Source organism: Aspergillus undulatus, assembly GCF_047715775.1.
Source record: "Aspergillus undulatus strain CBS 261.88 unplaced genomic scaffold BDV17scaffold_2, whole genome shotgun sequence".
Taxonomy (NCBI): Eukaryota; Fungi; Ascomycota; class Eurotiomycetes; order Eurotiales; family Aspergillaceae; genus Aspergillus; species Aspergillus undulatus.
In genome coordinates, this window is record NW_027396606.1 from 995,099 (window position 1) to 1,007,971 (window position 12,873).

Below are 12,873 nucleotides of genomic sequence, written 5' to 3' on the forward strand. Positions count from 1 at the left end.
GTGACTAGGCAGTCCAGCCAAGCAATAAGAATGCATCATTATTGCATTCCTGGGTGGTCAGCAACACGTTACCATAACGTATGAGGGTACGAGTGCGTGGACGTAAGAGTGGACAATGGTTCTTTCTTGCGGAAGAGCGCGGATGCTGGAGCGCTAACAGTGCCAAGAGAGGGATCTTCGGTTGGGTTGTCAGATGAGAAAAGGCACAGGGCTGCTGCACCTTGCCCTCGACTTGGCGGGGTTGTGCTGATCGATCGTTGTGCACCGAGGCAATTGCTGGTGCCTGTTATAGTTACACAAGTACCCTCGTTATCGTGCATCCCTGGTCCCTGATGAGCAGCGTTCTGCTGAGGCCGTCTTCATAGTTCGCGGGATGTCCCCACAACAGCCCTATGGGACATATGAGTACCAGAGCACGCCAATAAGGATACGCATACGCTGCGATGACACGCAGGGCACGCAGTTGCGAAAGACATCACAATGATCGCGGGAGTCTGGATGTCAATAAGCTAACGGGCCGAAAATGGAAGTCCCAACTTGCGAGGCTGTAATAAAGATAGCCAAGCAACGATCGGGCCCGAGAAACACCACTAGTTATCATGCTGCGGATGAGAACCGTGGCTTTCGCAGGCAGCACTGTATAGGATCAATAAATGCTGCGTTTATTGTAGACTCTTGCGCCTCTCTAGTTTCTGAGCTGTCCAGCTTGCGAGGGCCGAGAATCATTTCGTGGCCAGCTTACTCTGTAGGAGCGTATCTAGAGCTCAGGCACCAGGGTTCCTCGGATGAGGTCATCGCCAATAATCATGACATTAAGCAAGACTAGTTCCGAATAGCCCGACTATCCGATTTTCGTCCGATCAGAATTTGCTGCAAAAACAGTCGGAGAGTAGTCAATTTATGGACCGTGCCCATGATTGAAGAGGCCCAGACCGAGTTGACCAGAGCCCCGGGCACACTTATCGTATGACCGGCGTGATGACGTCGCTGCCATCACAACGCACTTCCACGCAGCAAGGGAGCGCTGATAGAAACTCTGTATATTCTGGTAAGTCTGGGGTAGAGTATCGCACTCGTGCAAAGATAGAAACTCATGGTAGCAAAAGAAGCACGGGAAGTACTGAAGGAATCGGCGATCGCAAACAGGATGAAGAACATGAAAAAAGACTCCACTTTCGGCAGACGGAGCTCTGGAGCTGTTCTTACATCCAGTCTTATTGCCACGGCCTCACTGCAGGCTTCACCTATCCCCGCCTGACTCCGAAGTACAACAAAGTCAGAGCGAGAAGGAATAAAAGACTGGCTCCGGCCCTGTCGGTTGTTTCGGTTCCTGCTCTCTCTTTTTTCTCCCTCTGGCTTCCCAAGCTGGTCTCCCCTTCACCCTCACTGCCCCTTCCCAGGAGCTACTTATACCTCTTCATCCTCACTCAGCCCTATAGAACGACAGCCTGGATTGTGACGACAGCCTGCAGATTGCCGATTGCGGCTTGCAGACTTTCCCCTCGCACCCTCCGTACACCGTACATTTGCGCCAGCTGAGCCTGCTCGAGCTTCAGCTCGTTTAAGAGCAGCAAATCATTCACTAAGAGCCTCTAAATCCCTCTCTTTGCGCCCGACCTATAGATAGTTTGCGCGATGCTGCAGCGCGTTCCTCGTGCTGCGTTGGCGGCTCTGCTACTGGCCTCGGTCGCGAGTGCTCTGGCGCATGGCGACGAACACCAAGACATGGACATGAATATGGACATGGGGCATATGAACATGGATATGGCCTCTCCCACAGCTTCTCCCACGCCCTCACAACCTGCCGCGCACGATAACTCGCCCATGAGTTACTTTGCCTACGGAAAGTACAGGGGGTGGATTGTCGCGCACATTGCGCTCATGGTTGTCGCATGGTGTTTTGTGCTACCAACAGGTATGGCTCTACTTCCCCCGTTGTCTCCCTGCGTGTCGCGAACCGTCAATTGACCCGTTTTAGCTGTCATGTTGAGCATCGCCCGGTCCCGCTTGGCGCTCCTGTCGCAATTCTTCTTCCTTGTCGTGAATGCGGTCGGCCTGTTCGTTGGCATTGTCTACAACAGCCAGACTCCCGACCTCTACCCGAACAACGTCCACCACAAGATCGGATGGATCTCTACCTGTGTGATCGCCGCCCAGGTCGTTATGACGCTGATCTTTGTCTATTCCGGTAGGGGCGAGAAGGAGGAGAGTGCCTATGAGCGTGCGCAGTTCCTTCCTGTGTCGACCGACGATATGGCTGAGAGTCCCACTCCCCTCCCCGCGGGCATCCGTCATGAATACCGCTGGTCGAGGGACAGCGGCCAAGGGACGGAAAGGAACACGGCTTCCCTGCATAGTCGCGCGGGCTCGTCTTGTCCGTCACCTTCCGATGACTACGATGGCTTTGAGAAGCCCGAGGAGGACCTGCCCGAGCAGCTTCCCGAATCTCGCGGTTTTATGCGCAGCAATGTCCTCGATCGGTTCCTGGCCCATCGCGTCCCGAGCATGGTGTCTGGCCGTGCCCTCCGTATCCTCAGCCTCGTATACAATGTCATTGATCGGTTGATCCTGCAGTTTGGCTTCATCGCTATCGTCACTGGCGCTGTGACCTACGGCGGTATTTTTGTACGTATACTTCACTTCGACTTTGTGAGCTTAACTGACAAACAACAGAGAGAAAGAGAAATTTTCAACGGCCTCGCACACTTTATTAAAGGCGGCATCTTCTTCTGGTACGGTATTCTGACCTTGGGCCGTGTGATGGGCTCCTGGGCGGATCTAGGATGGGCTTGGAACGTGAAGCCCCCGCGTGAGGTTGTTGGCTGGAAGGCCAAGATCCGCAGCGGCGAGTTCACCGAGTCTGCAGTCATCTTCAGCTACGGTGTGAGCAACATGTTTCTCGAGCATCTCGCTGGCTGGGGCCAAGCCTGGACCGCCACTGATTTCGAGCACGTGTCCATCGCCATCTTGTTCTTCGGCGGCGGCTTGTGTGGTATGCTTTTTGAGTCGAAGCGTGTCAAGAAGTGGTTGAACAACACTCTTCTCCGTGCTCCTTCTCACCTGGAAACTCGCGAATCCGGCAACGATACTTGGACTGCTCCCGATACCCAGAACGTGTCGCTTAACCCAATGCCCGCTCTGGTCATCCTCCTACTCGGCATGATGATGGGATCTCATCACCAGACCAGCATGACTTCTAGCATGATCCATAAGCAGTGGGGTAACATGCTGGTCGGGTTTGCGCTGGCCCGTGGCATGACCTACGTTATGATGTACCTGAAGCCTCCGACTTCGTATCTGCCCTCGCGCCCGCCAACCGAAATCATTGCCGCATTCTGCCTGATCTCCGGAGGTCTGGTCTTCATGTTGAGTGTAAGTCCCGCCAAGGAACATCAAACAAGAAACATACTGACTTGAATAGGCCCGTAACGTCGTCGAAGCAATCGAATTTTATGAGCTGGACGCAATGTTCACATTCACCGTTGCCATAGGCCTCACGACCTTCATCATGGCAGGCGAAATTATCCTGATCGCCATCAAGGCATGGGCGGTTAAGCGTGAGGCTCGTCCGCAGCTCGCCCCTTTCCGATTCCCGGCTTAATCACGCTGCCTCCAAATAATGATCATGTTTATGGCCCTCGACCATCAAGTGGCTGGTGTCACTACCCACCGAATACCCGGCATATTCCTGGCATACATGCCGACTCAGCCTCGACTATGCGCCTTCAGCACTAAAAAACCTTCAAAACACACAAAAAAAAATAGCATGGTGTTTTGGAAAGAGTACTATACCCCTTTATACAGTCGGTTTCTTCGCCTCTGGTGTATCTGCGTGTGTTTGGGCTTCGTTTCCGGCTATTCATGCCTCGCTATATACCAAGGACCTCTTTTTTGCTGTTTGTCTTGTTTCCTTGTTTATGCTGCCTCTTATGCCGAAATAAACGTTGATGGATGGATATGGATAATGATGCGGTGATACCTAATGTGACTATAATTAGACAGTCAATCTAGCTACGCTTATACTCCTCTGCTCTCTTTGGCAACTCTAAGCTAGCAATCCTGAGTCCATACCGACGTAGCTATTTGGGAAGCGGCCACGGACGCACCTGCCTACATCTGCGCACCTGCCCTCAACGGGTGTCTATACAAACTTAGTCGCACCTTCCCACTATAGATAGCAGCTGGATGAGGCCTTCATCGCACCTTCCCGGACCGGGATGTTTCCGCTCTCGAGGATAAAGCATCCTCTTCCTCCTACCCCCCGTTCGCCAAGAGATCGAAGGCACAGCCATAAGGAGGTTTTCTTGATCTCGGTGCTGTTCAATCTTGCTATCGGCATAGAGGGAGGCTCAGCATGATAAAGCAAGCAGTGAGTGCACAGTGAATGCGCAGTTGTAATCTATCTTTGTAGACCCAGTCACATGACCTCTCCGCCTTCCGGAGTCTCTACTGTATGCCAAGGCTCATTCCAAAAAGAGGCTAGCGCACGAGAAGCGAGAAGCGCGGCCCGGAACAGCAGGATCTGACTCAGCAACCCACAATGCCAAATTGCCCTACCCTAATCTTCAATTTCGATTCGACTTCCGTGATCCCCCTTCAACGCCAGCGACCAACGCCGACAGCACCCGCAACTCCGTCAACACCGTTTCCCCCGACGTTTTTACATTCGCCGATTCTTCAAGATGACTCACGAGTCTGTGTGGTACAGCCGTCCTCGCACGTATGTGACCCTGTTTCTGGTGATTGGATTGGGTTTGATTGGATTAAGTGGTGGATGATACTGAGGTGCTTGGGATTGGGATGATGGCTAACGATGCTCTGCGAATAGTTACGGCAAGGGTTCCCGTCAATGGTGTGTTTGACTCTTCTCCCCCTGGATCTCGATTTCGACGACCGAAGATCGATGGATGGAAACGAATATGGAATTGGAATTCGCAACCGATATGATGGATGGTTATTAACGCAATTTCTTACGATAGCCGTGTCTGCTCCCACCGCGCTGGTCTGATCCGCAAGTACGGTGTATGTTTCGGCCCCTCCCTTTCGATTGAGATCGAACGTTCCGAATCCGTGTGTACGTCTGTTGGAGGATTGATAACTGACTGGAATCTTGGTTTAGATGGACATCTGCCGTCAGTGCTTCCGTGAGAAGGCCTCCGACATCGGTTTCTTCAAGGTTGGTTTTCCCATCATTTCGTTGGATTTGTTTCGGGCTTGTTGGGTTTGGGCTGGGAGGCAAAGAGCACGATCTGTCAATCGCTTGGTTGACTTTCGCGCACCCCGAAGCGCGACCTGACGCTGGCGGCCCGGGTCAATACAAGACAAGTGCTAACATCACCGCTTGCAGTACCGATAAATTACTCGCCAATCCACTCCCGCCATGACACTTCCATATCCGTGCTCGGCTCCGGTACTCGTACCGATCTCCCACCAAAATCCAGCCGAACACGACTCAACTCGATCCTTTCACGAACCCGATGCGCCTGAATATATCTACGATTCCGACGGGCTCGATGTGATACAACCGGATGATATTGATACGATATGGATCTGAAATGACGGGGCCATGGAATGAAAAGAATGTGAATCTTAACAAGGGTGCATTTCATTTTCTATTTTAATGACGAATCGAATCGAACCAAGCAAGACACGTCGTCGGTGTTGACAATCAATTCTCAATTCATGGGTGTTTCTATGTCCAGACCAGCTCTACGTTTACTTCCAGTCTACCGTACGCTGTTCCTATTCACTGAGCTTGTGGATGTTTTTCCTTGCCTCTTCCAAGACGTGACTTTCTGTCTTCGTCTTCGGCACCTCTTGCGTTCTAGTAATCGGGCCCAAGATCTCTGTCTCTGCACAAACAAAAACCGCCAGGCGCCAGGTATAGACAGGCAAAACCAGCGTATCCAGGAATGTTCGAGATGGAACCCAGCCCGCCACCAGCAGAGTAGTAGTAGTAGGTATCTGAGTGGTGTTCATCCAGCCTTCATACAGTTGATTGTATGGATAATCCCGCCAATGCTGTCTTGGGGTAGGCAGGCAGGCTGGTAAGTACGTATGTATATGGATGGCAGTGCCCATGCAGATCATTGAAGGAAGAATAATGAGATCAAAGTTTAACAACATACATATCCAAAATCCAGATCGAACAACGCAAGTGAAAGTAATAAATAATCGGGATAACTCAGCTCAACTCCGAAGCGCTTCGTAAACGTAACGTAACGAGGATGATGATGATGATGATGATGACAGATGACAGATGACAACCCACCCATATGGATACTGGAAGCAATAGAAGACGAACAAAAAAGTGCGCAGAGAAGCCAGAAATCAACGGTCTATGCCGAAATGAAAGTGCCACTTGCAACCCAAGAGGAGCAAAGTCGCCGGTTGAGATAAATAGATACTACCAGAGAAATATCTCGCTACGTCGACGCAGCACTGGTCAAACACCGCAAGTTGTAGAATAGTAGGTATGCGTCTACACCGAGGACTTCGGCTTCCGTAACGGGTGTGACTTGGTCGTCGTTGAAAAGCATCCACTGTTAAGAAAGAAGATTTAATGTTAGATTCCAATGAGTCTGGAGTGATATAGGTGAGGAGGAAAGCAAACGCACCTCTTCGCCTTGACGGCAGTAGACGTAGTAGTGGCCCGCATCTAGCTTTCCCTTGTGAACGACGGCGGAGGATAGGTCATACGTGTACCGGGATTTGTCGACCGATGTGTTTGGGTTCGTGGTGTATGGAAGCATGTTTATTGAGAGGGGGAAGTCAATGCGGCCTTCAACTTTTTCTGAAACGGCGAAAGTGTGTTCGAAGCGCTGTGTAACACAGATGATTAGACGATGTTCATATAGGGGTAGGGTACAAGGGTGATTACCTTTAACTGCATACATAAGATAGCCGGGAGTTTCTTGATCCGTAACTGTTTCGTCGCCTTTTGAGGCGTATTACCGCACCCACTACAATTGTATACACCGGCCATGAGCTTCTCCGGGGAGGTAAAACTCTCCAAACACCCGTTGAGCGTGGGCATCGCAGATGAGCCAGTACCGCCCATAGCTCGCTTCTTTGCCTGAACCTGCACGTCGAGACTGAGATCGACAATCGGGTCTTCGGTCTTGGTAACATTGCCGCATTTATCGCAGGTTACGCTGCTTCGGAGCTTACCGTAGAACGTCCGATGGAAGAAGCAAGTGCAGCCTTTTTCGTGGTTGTCGTGTCCCTCCGCGCTGGTATGTAACTTGTCGACAAGAAACTGGTAATACTCGTGCGCATCTTGCTGCTGGTATCCAGCAAGAGTCTGGTCGGTGTTAGCAAACTGCAGTGCGGATGTTGTTGTTCGGTTACATACCGGACTTGCGCGCCATGAGGCCAGGAGAAGATTGAGCGCAGCAAACCCTTCTGGTTTGTCAATGCTATGAAAGTCCGCAAACGCTTCGGCGACGGCGCATCCAATGCAATCCGGAACTGTGCAGTCATGCAGTTGGTGGCCATTCCCGAGGAAATAGCTGCTGAGAATGGGGTCATGTAACATCGTCTGCAGAATCACGTTCAAATAGCAGGTTTGTCCGAGATTAAACAGGCCTCTGACTCCTTGCTTTGCACACGGTCGTTTGTTAGCGTTGCTCTTGACGTATAGTTCATCGGCCGAGCTCTCGCTGAAACGTCGTTTCTCTGCGACTGCTGAAGATTAGCTAATGTAACAAAAGCAACTGAAGCCTTATGCGGACCTTGTAATGTACCTTCTGGTGTGCCTGATCTACTTCGTTCAAGACCGTGATCATATACCATATCCTCGCAACCTTGACAGAACAATGCGCGGCTCCTAGATTCCATGTCTGTTGGGATTAGTCGACCAAGCCCCTTAAGCAGCGGATATATCACCACTCACAAAACTGATGACCAGTCTTCTCGGTGTGTACTTTGCGATCGCCGTTCATGCAGGGCTCAGAGCAAGTCAAGCACGTATACTTCGGTTTCAGAAGGCCGGGCGGAGAAGACTTGGAGGCATCGCGACGTCCCAGAGCATTATGGGTTTTGAGGAAGGAGGTCTTGAACTCGTTACTGGTAGGCCCGTCATTCATGAGCTTGGATGCTAGATGTTCTTTGTTTCAGATTAGCTCCAGGGAACGCAATGAACAAAGCCCGTAGTGTCATACCGCAGCCAAATTCGGCCTCTGAAAGGAGGTTGACGGAGGCGATGGTCCCCATTGTAGTAGCAGACGCCATGGTATGCTGCTATTAGGTTGCGCGTATCAAGAGCCGGACGCTTTCAGTGTGCGAAGGGTTCCGAATAAGTATCGGGGAGGAGATCTCTCGAGGCTGCGGGTGTCGAGTGTTCAATCACGGGGCGAAAAGACAAAGAAGCCATGGATAAAGGCACCATTCAGGTTGCTTCATGCATTAGAACATAGTTCTATTCACAGAGTCCAGCTCTCGGTGATGATGCGATTCAATGGTTGCGGCGGAGCACGGAGGGAGGAGGGAGTCCGGGGTTGGATAACGGTGTTGTCCGCGGTCTGTCGAGTCTCCGCCGACGAAGACGCCGAATGTCGAACACTGAGGACGAGAACATTAGACTGCCTGTTTCGACCAAGATAATACTTTTATACTTACCGAGTATGAGATTTTCCGCTAATTCTATGAAATTCGCAAGCCGAATGTCCAGAGGCCAGCGAAGGGTGTGTCAAAGAACTTTCCACGCCTTCAGGTTGCGGCTCCGATAAGAGATCATCGGGCCTGCATTTGATCCGGCGATGGCGAATAAAGATAGTCATAGTTCCATGTTTCACTCATTGTTCTACTCTTTATGGTTCGCGAATTAATACTTTGTCTTCTTTGTATCTGGCCAGTCTCGCCTCTTATTCAGAATTTATGTAGTGTATGCCTGTTTGCATACACTGTGCAGTGCATGCGCTGTGGTGGAGATTGCTCTACTCTGATCAAGCAAACAGGCATTTGGCTTTCCACTCAGAGTATTCGCGGGGAAGCGGGTAGATACACCTCAGAGATGGACAACCAGGATATTTCTATCAAGGGTTTCTTTCCACAACGACTCTAGTCGGCAGTCTTGGCCGGTGTTCGTAGGGCGTGGTGCTGCATAATCGCCAGCGCTGTAACGGAGCAGGTCCAATGCCCGATGTCTGTATACCCTCGCAACAATTCATGCATAGACAAATGACAGTCCGAAACCGTAACTGTTCTATCCCGCAATCACCGCATACTCCTCCCTCGAGGCAAGGCGCTGGGACGGGCTCGGCCTCTAGTTGCGTAACGGCTCGTTGTTGACCCGCGTGAACTCGATCCTCTCCCCCTTCCAGCGCTTCCGCGGGTAGATCCAACTCTCAGCGTAGGTTTGGAGGAGACCGTGCTCGGAGGATGTTCAACAAAAGTCGTGTCCGTAGTCCTGCGCACATTGGTCATTAGATAAACGGACTTTACTCAGACGCGCATAAACAACAAGATTTGCGACATACATGATCGATACATCGGGTTCACTGGTGTTCGCCTCATCTTCTTCGGGCCCTGTAGCGGGGGAATCCATAGCCTCCTGCATCTCGGTTTGTTTCGCCCTTCGGAACGACTCAGCAATGGGCGCCTATACTCGCTTGTTAGCCTGCCCAAGGAGGTACCAAAAGCTTGTCAACAGTGTGCGCACCTCTGGAAAGTCGACGCAGAACGCGTTCATGTTCAACCCATAGAGAAAACTGGCGAAGCTTTCGCTGAAGCGCGTCAAACTCTCATGCATTAGCTGCAGGTGCGCGAAGTTTGTATCCAAGTCGACCATGGCGTCGGAAAGCTCTGCAAACAGCGGCTCGAGGGCATTGATGGCGGGTTGGTTATATCCCACGTTCCCAATACTGGCGCCGTATCCATGTGCTTCGCGAACGGAAGATCTCGAGCTTGGCCTCAAGGGAGTGGTAGGCCTCGATGGCAGCCGCTGGCGCGACGACGACCGCGAAGGACCGTCCATTGTGCTGCTGACTAGTGGGCCTGAAATTGAGGTCCGAGGTTATTTGGAAATAGAAGAGGATGCGAGAGCAGCGAGACGACTAAGAATTGCAGGCTGTTGCGGCGTTCGGAACGGATACGCAATCTAGAAGGTGGAGAACAACAAATGTCGGGAGAGCGATACAAACGTCAGGATGCGCTGAGAACTGTTCAATCGATCTTTGGAGATTAGTCTCCAAAAGCACTGGCTGAACTTGGAGAAGAGAGCACTGACCTGAGTAGAGATGAAGACAAGGTTTGTGTTGATTGTTGACAGTTGACGCGGACGAAATCTCCCCCCTCGGCGGGCACTAAACATAGAAGCCCGAGAACCTTGCACCACGAGTTCGAGTCTGTGATCCGTGGCAGACTCCGAGAGAGATCCTAGTCTGGAAATAGCTCGTCTTCTCCGATATCACCCAATTATGCGTTCAATATTTGACTCTGGACCTTGTCCAATTTCAGGGCATCGGTTCCAGAGGAACAGTTGCTCAGTAATTATGGCGAACTCGGTCTCCAGTGCGCTAAACTGGGTTAGTCAACTGCCTGGTACAAGCCGGCCAACCCGCGCTTGCGGTCCGTCGCCTCCCACGATCGCTTCGCTTCCCCCGCATAGACTCCCCTCATCTCAATCTATTCAGGGGCCTGTGGCGTTGATATCCATCTCCCTGGCACGCGGACGTTCTTCCCTGCACCTCTTTTCTGCCTAGCACTGCTTGTTTTTTCGTCATTTGCTCCGCAAGAGCACATGCATGCTTCTTTCTTGCACCGCCGTGCCTGCTATTCCTCGGCCAAATCGATCCAATCCGCCTCTTATCTGCTAGGGCCTTTCTCTAGACCTACTCAGATCCTTGCACCGTCATCTCGTCTTTGTTTCAGCCCGTCTTTGGCGCCTTCCTACGCACCGAAACGGATATTCTCCACTCCTCCGTCATCGCCATTCCAGGAACCGAGGAAGGCTTCGTCTGGCTGGGCGATCACATTCGCTGTCCTTCTCGTCTGTGGAGGAGTTTGGCTACCAGATAAATATCGTGCCTACGGAACCAATCCCCTTCCCCAATCGACCGACCCTGAACCGGTATCCCAACACCAAGAACACGATCAGTTTCTCGGCGTAATCGATACACTCAAGACGATGTCTACCGAAGCCGCCCCCGGAACCGTGGGCAACCTCACCCCGGAACAAGAGGCCAAGCTCCAAGAGTTCTGGGTCCTCTTATTCAAGGTGTGTGGTGTCCAGATGGACGGCATTGAAGAAACCGAACGTCCCCCGAGTCCCGTACAAGAAAAGAAAGCGCCGCCAAAGCGGAGGTTCGGCCTCTTCGGAAGCTCTTCGGAGAAAGAAGATACCGCGTCAGACGGTGCTGCAACTGGTCTTGCATCACTCACAATCACTGATGGAGATGACAAGTTCGGTACGTCAAAGGAGTTTCAGCAGGCTCTGACCGAGATCAAGCCGGAGGACTTGCGGATCGCATTCTGGAACATGGTCAAGCAGGATAACCCGGATAGCTTGCTGCTGCGTTTCCTACGAGCACGCAAGTGGGACGTCAAGAAGGCGCTTATGATGCTGATTTCGACAATCCGCTGGCGATTGCTTGATGCAAAAGTGGATGAGGATGTCATGATCAATGGCGAACATCTTGCTTTGGAACAAATCAAGAGCAGCGATCCTGCTACGAAAAAGAAGGGGGAGGACTTTATGAAGCAATTCCGCATGGGAAAGAGTTTCCTTCACGGCGTCGACAAGTCGGGCCGTCCAATCTGCTATGTCCGGGTCCGTCTGCATCGTGCGGGTGACCAGGACGTCGAGGCGCTTGACCGATTTACTGTGTACACCATTGAGTCAGCCCGTATGATGCTGGCGCCTCCAGTCGAAACAGCTGTAAGTTTGCGCGCCTCATTCAGCAGGATTTTAGCTAATGAACTCTAGTGTGTCATTTTCGATATGACGGACTTTTCACTTGCAAACATGGTATTACCTCCGCCTCCTGATAGTGTCGAAATTGCTGACCGTACTCTAGGACTATCACCCAGTGAAGTTCATGATCAAGTGTTTCGAGGCCAACTACCCCGAGTCTCTTGGAGTAGTCCTCATCCACAAGGCGCCCTGGATCTTCTCCAGTTCGTACCCTTCCCTTTCACTTTCTAGTTACAAGTCTAACCATTCTTAACAGGCATCTGGAGCGTCATCAAAGGCTGGCTCGACCCCGTCGTGGCCGCAAAGATCCAATTCACCAAAAACGCCCAAGACCTCGAAGAGTTCATCCCCAAGTCCCGCATCATCACCGAACTCGAAGGCGACGAGAAGTGGGAATACAAGTATATCGAACCCAAGGAAGGCGAGAACGACACGGTCAAGGAGACCGATAAGCGCGATGAACTCGTCGCCCAGCGTCAAGAACTCGCCAAGGAGCTGCAAGATTCAACAGTCGCTTGGATTCTGGCTTCACGGAAGAAGGAGGCAAGCGCTAAGGAGGTTAAGGAGAAGAGGAAGGACCTTATTGAGTGCTTGCGTGCGCATTACTGGCAGATGGACCCTTATGTCCGTGCTACTAGTCTCTATGACAGATTGAACATCATCCAGGGTGGTGGTAAGATTGAGTTCTACCCTTCGACGACGAAGGAGAACGGAACCGCTGCCAATGGCGAGGCTGCGGAGAAGACCGAGTAAACTTAAACTTGGGGCCTCAGGTGGGTATGTAAGCTGTTAAGGCCAAGGGCATAGTGTCGTCTCAGATCTGCCCTTGCGTTCATTTCATTGGAATGTCATTAATAGAGAGGTGTTTATTGGCTTTAGTCGTCCTGTCTTATGTTACTATAGCTATATATACTACTGCATTTGCCCTTGTCGGGCCTAAAAGGAGAATTCTATCACCA

At 51.5% G+C, this 12,873-nt stretch overlaps 5 protein-coding genes across 5 annotated transcripts; 3 read left to right on the top strand and 2 right to left on the bottom strand.

Annotated features, from left to right (window-relative positions):
• Positions 1-1,635: 1,635 nt before the first annotated feature.
• On the top strand, positions 1,636-3,601 carry BDV17DRAFT_278967 (Ytp1 family protein; the record flags this gene model as incomplete). Its single annotated transcript, XM_073759628.1, has 4 exons — positions 1,636-1,915; positions 1,979-2,625; positions 2,674-3,372; positions 3,422-3,601. The coding sequence occupies 4 exons, from the start codon at positions 1,636-1,638 to the stop codon at positions 3,599-3,601; spliced, it is 1,806 nt and encodes a 601-aa protein (XP_073620790.1).
• Positions 3,602-6,275: 2,674 nt separating this feature from the next.
• BDV17DRAFT_71496 (putative ubiquitin C-terminal hydrolase Ubp8) lies at positions 6,276-8,327 on the bottom strand. The gene is made up of 7 exons (XM_073765008.1): positions 8,163-8,327; positions 7,895-8,107; positions 7,734-7,841; positions 7,355-7,683; positions 6,881-7,303; positions 6,618-6,821; positions 6,276-6,542 (listed from the first exon to the last, which is right to left on the bottom strand). The coding sequence occupies exons 1-7, from the start codon at positions 8,230-8,232 to the stop codon at positions 6,426-6,428; spliced, it is 1,464 nt and encodes a 487-aa protein (XP_073620791.1). The 5' UTR covers positions 8,233-8,327; the 3' UTR covers positions 6,276-6,425.
• Positions 8,328-8,728: 401 nt separating this feature from the next.
• Positions 8,729-9,140, top strand: BDV17DRAFT_71531 (uncharacterized protein). Its single transcript, XM_073765009.1, has one exon. It carries the CDS (start codon positions 8,813-8,815, stop codon positions 9,062-9,064), a length of 252 nt encoding a protein of 83 aa, XP_073620792.1. The 5' UTR covers positions 8,729-8,812; the 3' UTR covers positions 9,065-9,140.
• On the bottom strand, positions 8,729-10,450 carry BDV17DRAFT_250992 (DASH complex subunit DAM1). The gene is made up of 4 exons (XM_073756377.1): positions 10,229-10,450; positions 9,662-10,173; positions 9,480-9,601; positions 8,729-9,409 (listed from the first exon to the last, which is right to left on the bottom strand). Exons 2-4 carry the CDS (start codon positions 9,974-9,976, stop codon positions 9,217-9,219), a joined length of 630 nt encoding a protein of 209 aa, XP_073620793.1. The 5' UTR covers positions 9,977-10,173; positions 10,229-10,450; the 3' UTR covers positions 8,729-9,216.
• Position 10,451: 1 nt separating this feature from the next.
• BDV17DRAFT_250996 (CRAL-TRIO domain-containing protein) lies at positions 10,452-12,873 on the top strand. The gene is made up of 4 exons (XM_073756378.1): positions 10,452-11,878; positions 11,927-11,968; positions 12,018-12,117; positions 12,171-12,873. The coding sequence occupies exons 1-4, from the start codon at positions 10,742-10,744 to the stop codon at positions 12,665-12,667; spliced, it is 1,776 nt and encodes a 591-aa protein (XP_073620794.1). The 5' UTR covers positions 10,452-10,741; the 3' UTR covers positions 12,668-12,873.

What these genes read in the sequence shown, in the direction of transcription:
- BDV17DRAFT_71496 (XM_073765008.1), bottom strand. Translation starts at nt 8,232, where the DNA reads ATGGCGTCTGCTACTACAATGGGGACCATCGCCTCCGTCAACCTCCTT. An exon ending in AGAGGCCGAATTTGGCTGCG is followed by an intron (nt 8,108 to 8,162) that starts GTATGACACTAC and finishes TCTGAAACAAAG; the next exon opens with AACATCTAGCATCCAAGCTC. An exon ending in CCTCATGGCGCGCAAGTCCG is followed by an intron (nt 7,304 to 7,354) that starts GTATGTAACCGA and finishes AACACCGACCAG; the next exon opens with ACTCTTGCTGGATACCAGCA.
- BDV17DRAFT_71531 (XM_073765009.1), top strand. Translation starts at nt 8,813, where the DNA reads ATGGTTCGCGAATTAATACTTTGTCTTCTTTGTATCTGGCCAGTCTCG.
- BDV17DRAFT_250992 (XM_073756377.1), bottom strand. Translation starts at nt 9,976, where the DNA reads ATGGACGGTCCTTCGCGGTCGTCGTCGCGCCAGCGGCTGCCATCGAGG. An exon ending in TCTGCGTCGACTTTCCAGAG is followed by an intron (nt 9,602 to 9,661) that starts GTGCGCACACTG and finishes AAGCGAGTATAG; the next exon opens with GCGCCCATTGCTGAGTCGTT. An exon ending in GAACCCGATGTATCGATCAT is followed by an intron (nt 9,410 to 9,479) that starts GTATGTCGCAAA and finishes CAATGTGCGCAG; the next exon opens with GACTACGGACACGACTTTTG.
- BDV17DRAFT_250996 (XM_073756378.1), top strand. Translation starts at nt 10,742, where the DNA reads ATGCATGCTTCTTTCTTGCACCGCCGTGCCTGCTATTCCTCGGCCAAA. An exon ending in CGCCTCCAGTCGAAACAGCT is followed by an intron (nt 11,879 to 11,926) that starts GTAAGTTTGCGC and finishes AATGAACTCTAG; the next exon opens with TGTGTCATTTTCGATATGAC. An exon ending in ACTTTTCACTTGCAAACATG is followed by an intron (nt 11,969 to 12,017) that starts GTATTACCTCCG and finishes ACCGTACTCTAG; the next exon opens with GACTATCACCCAGTGAAGTT.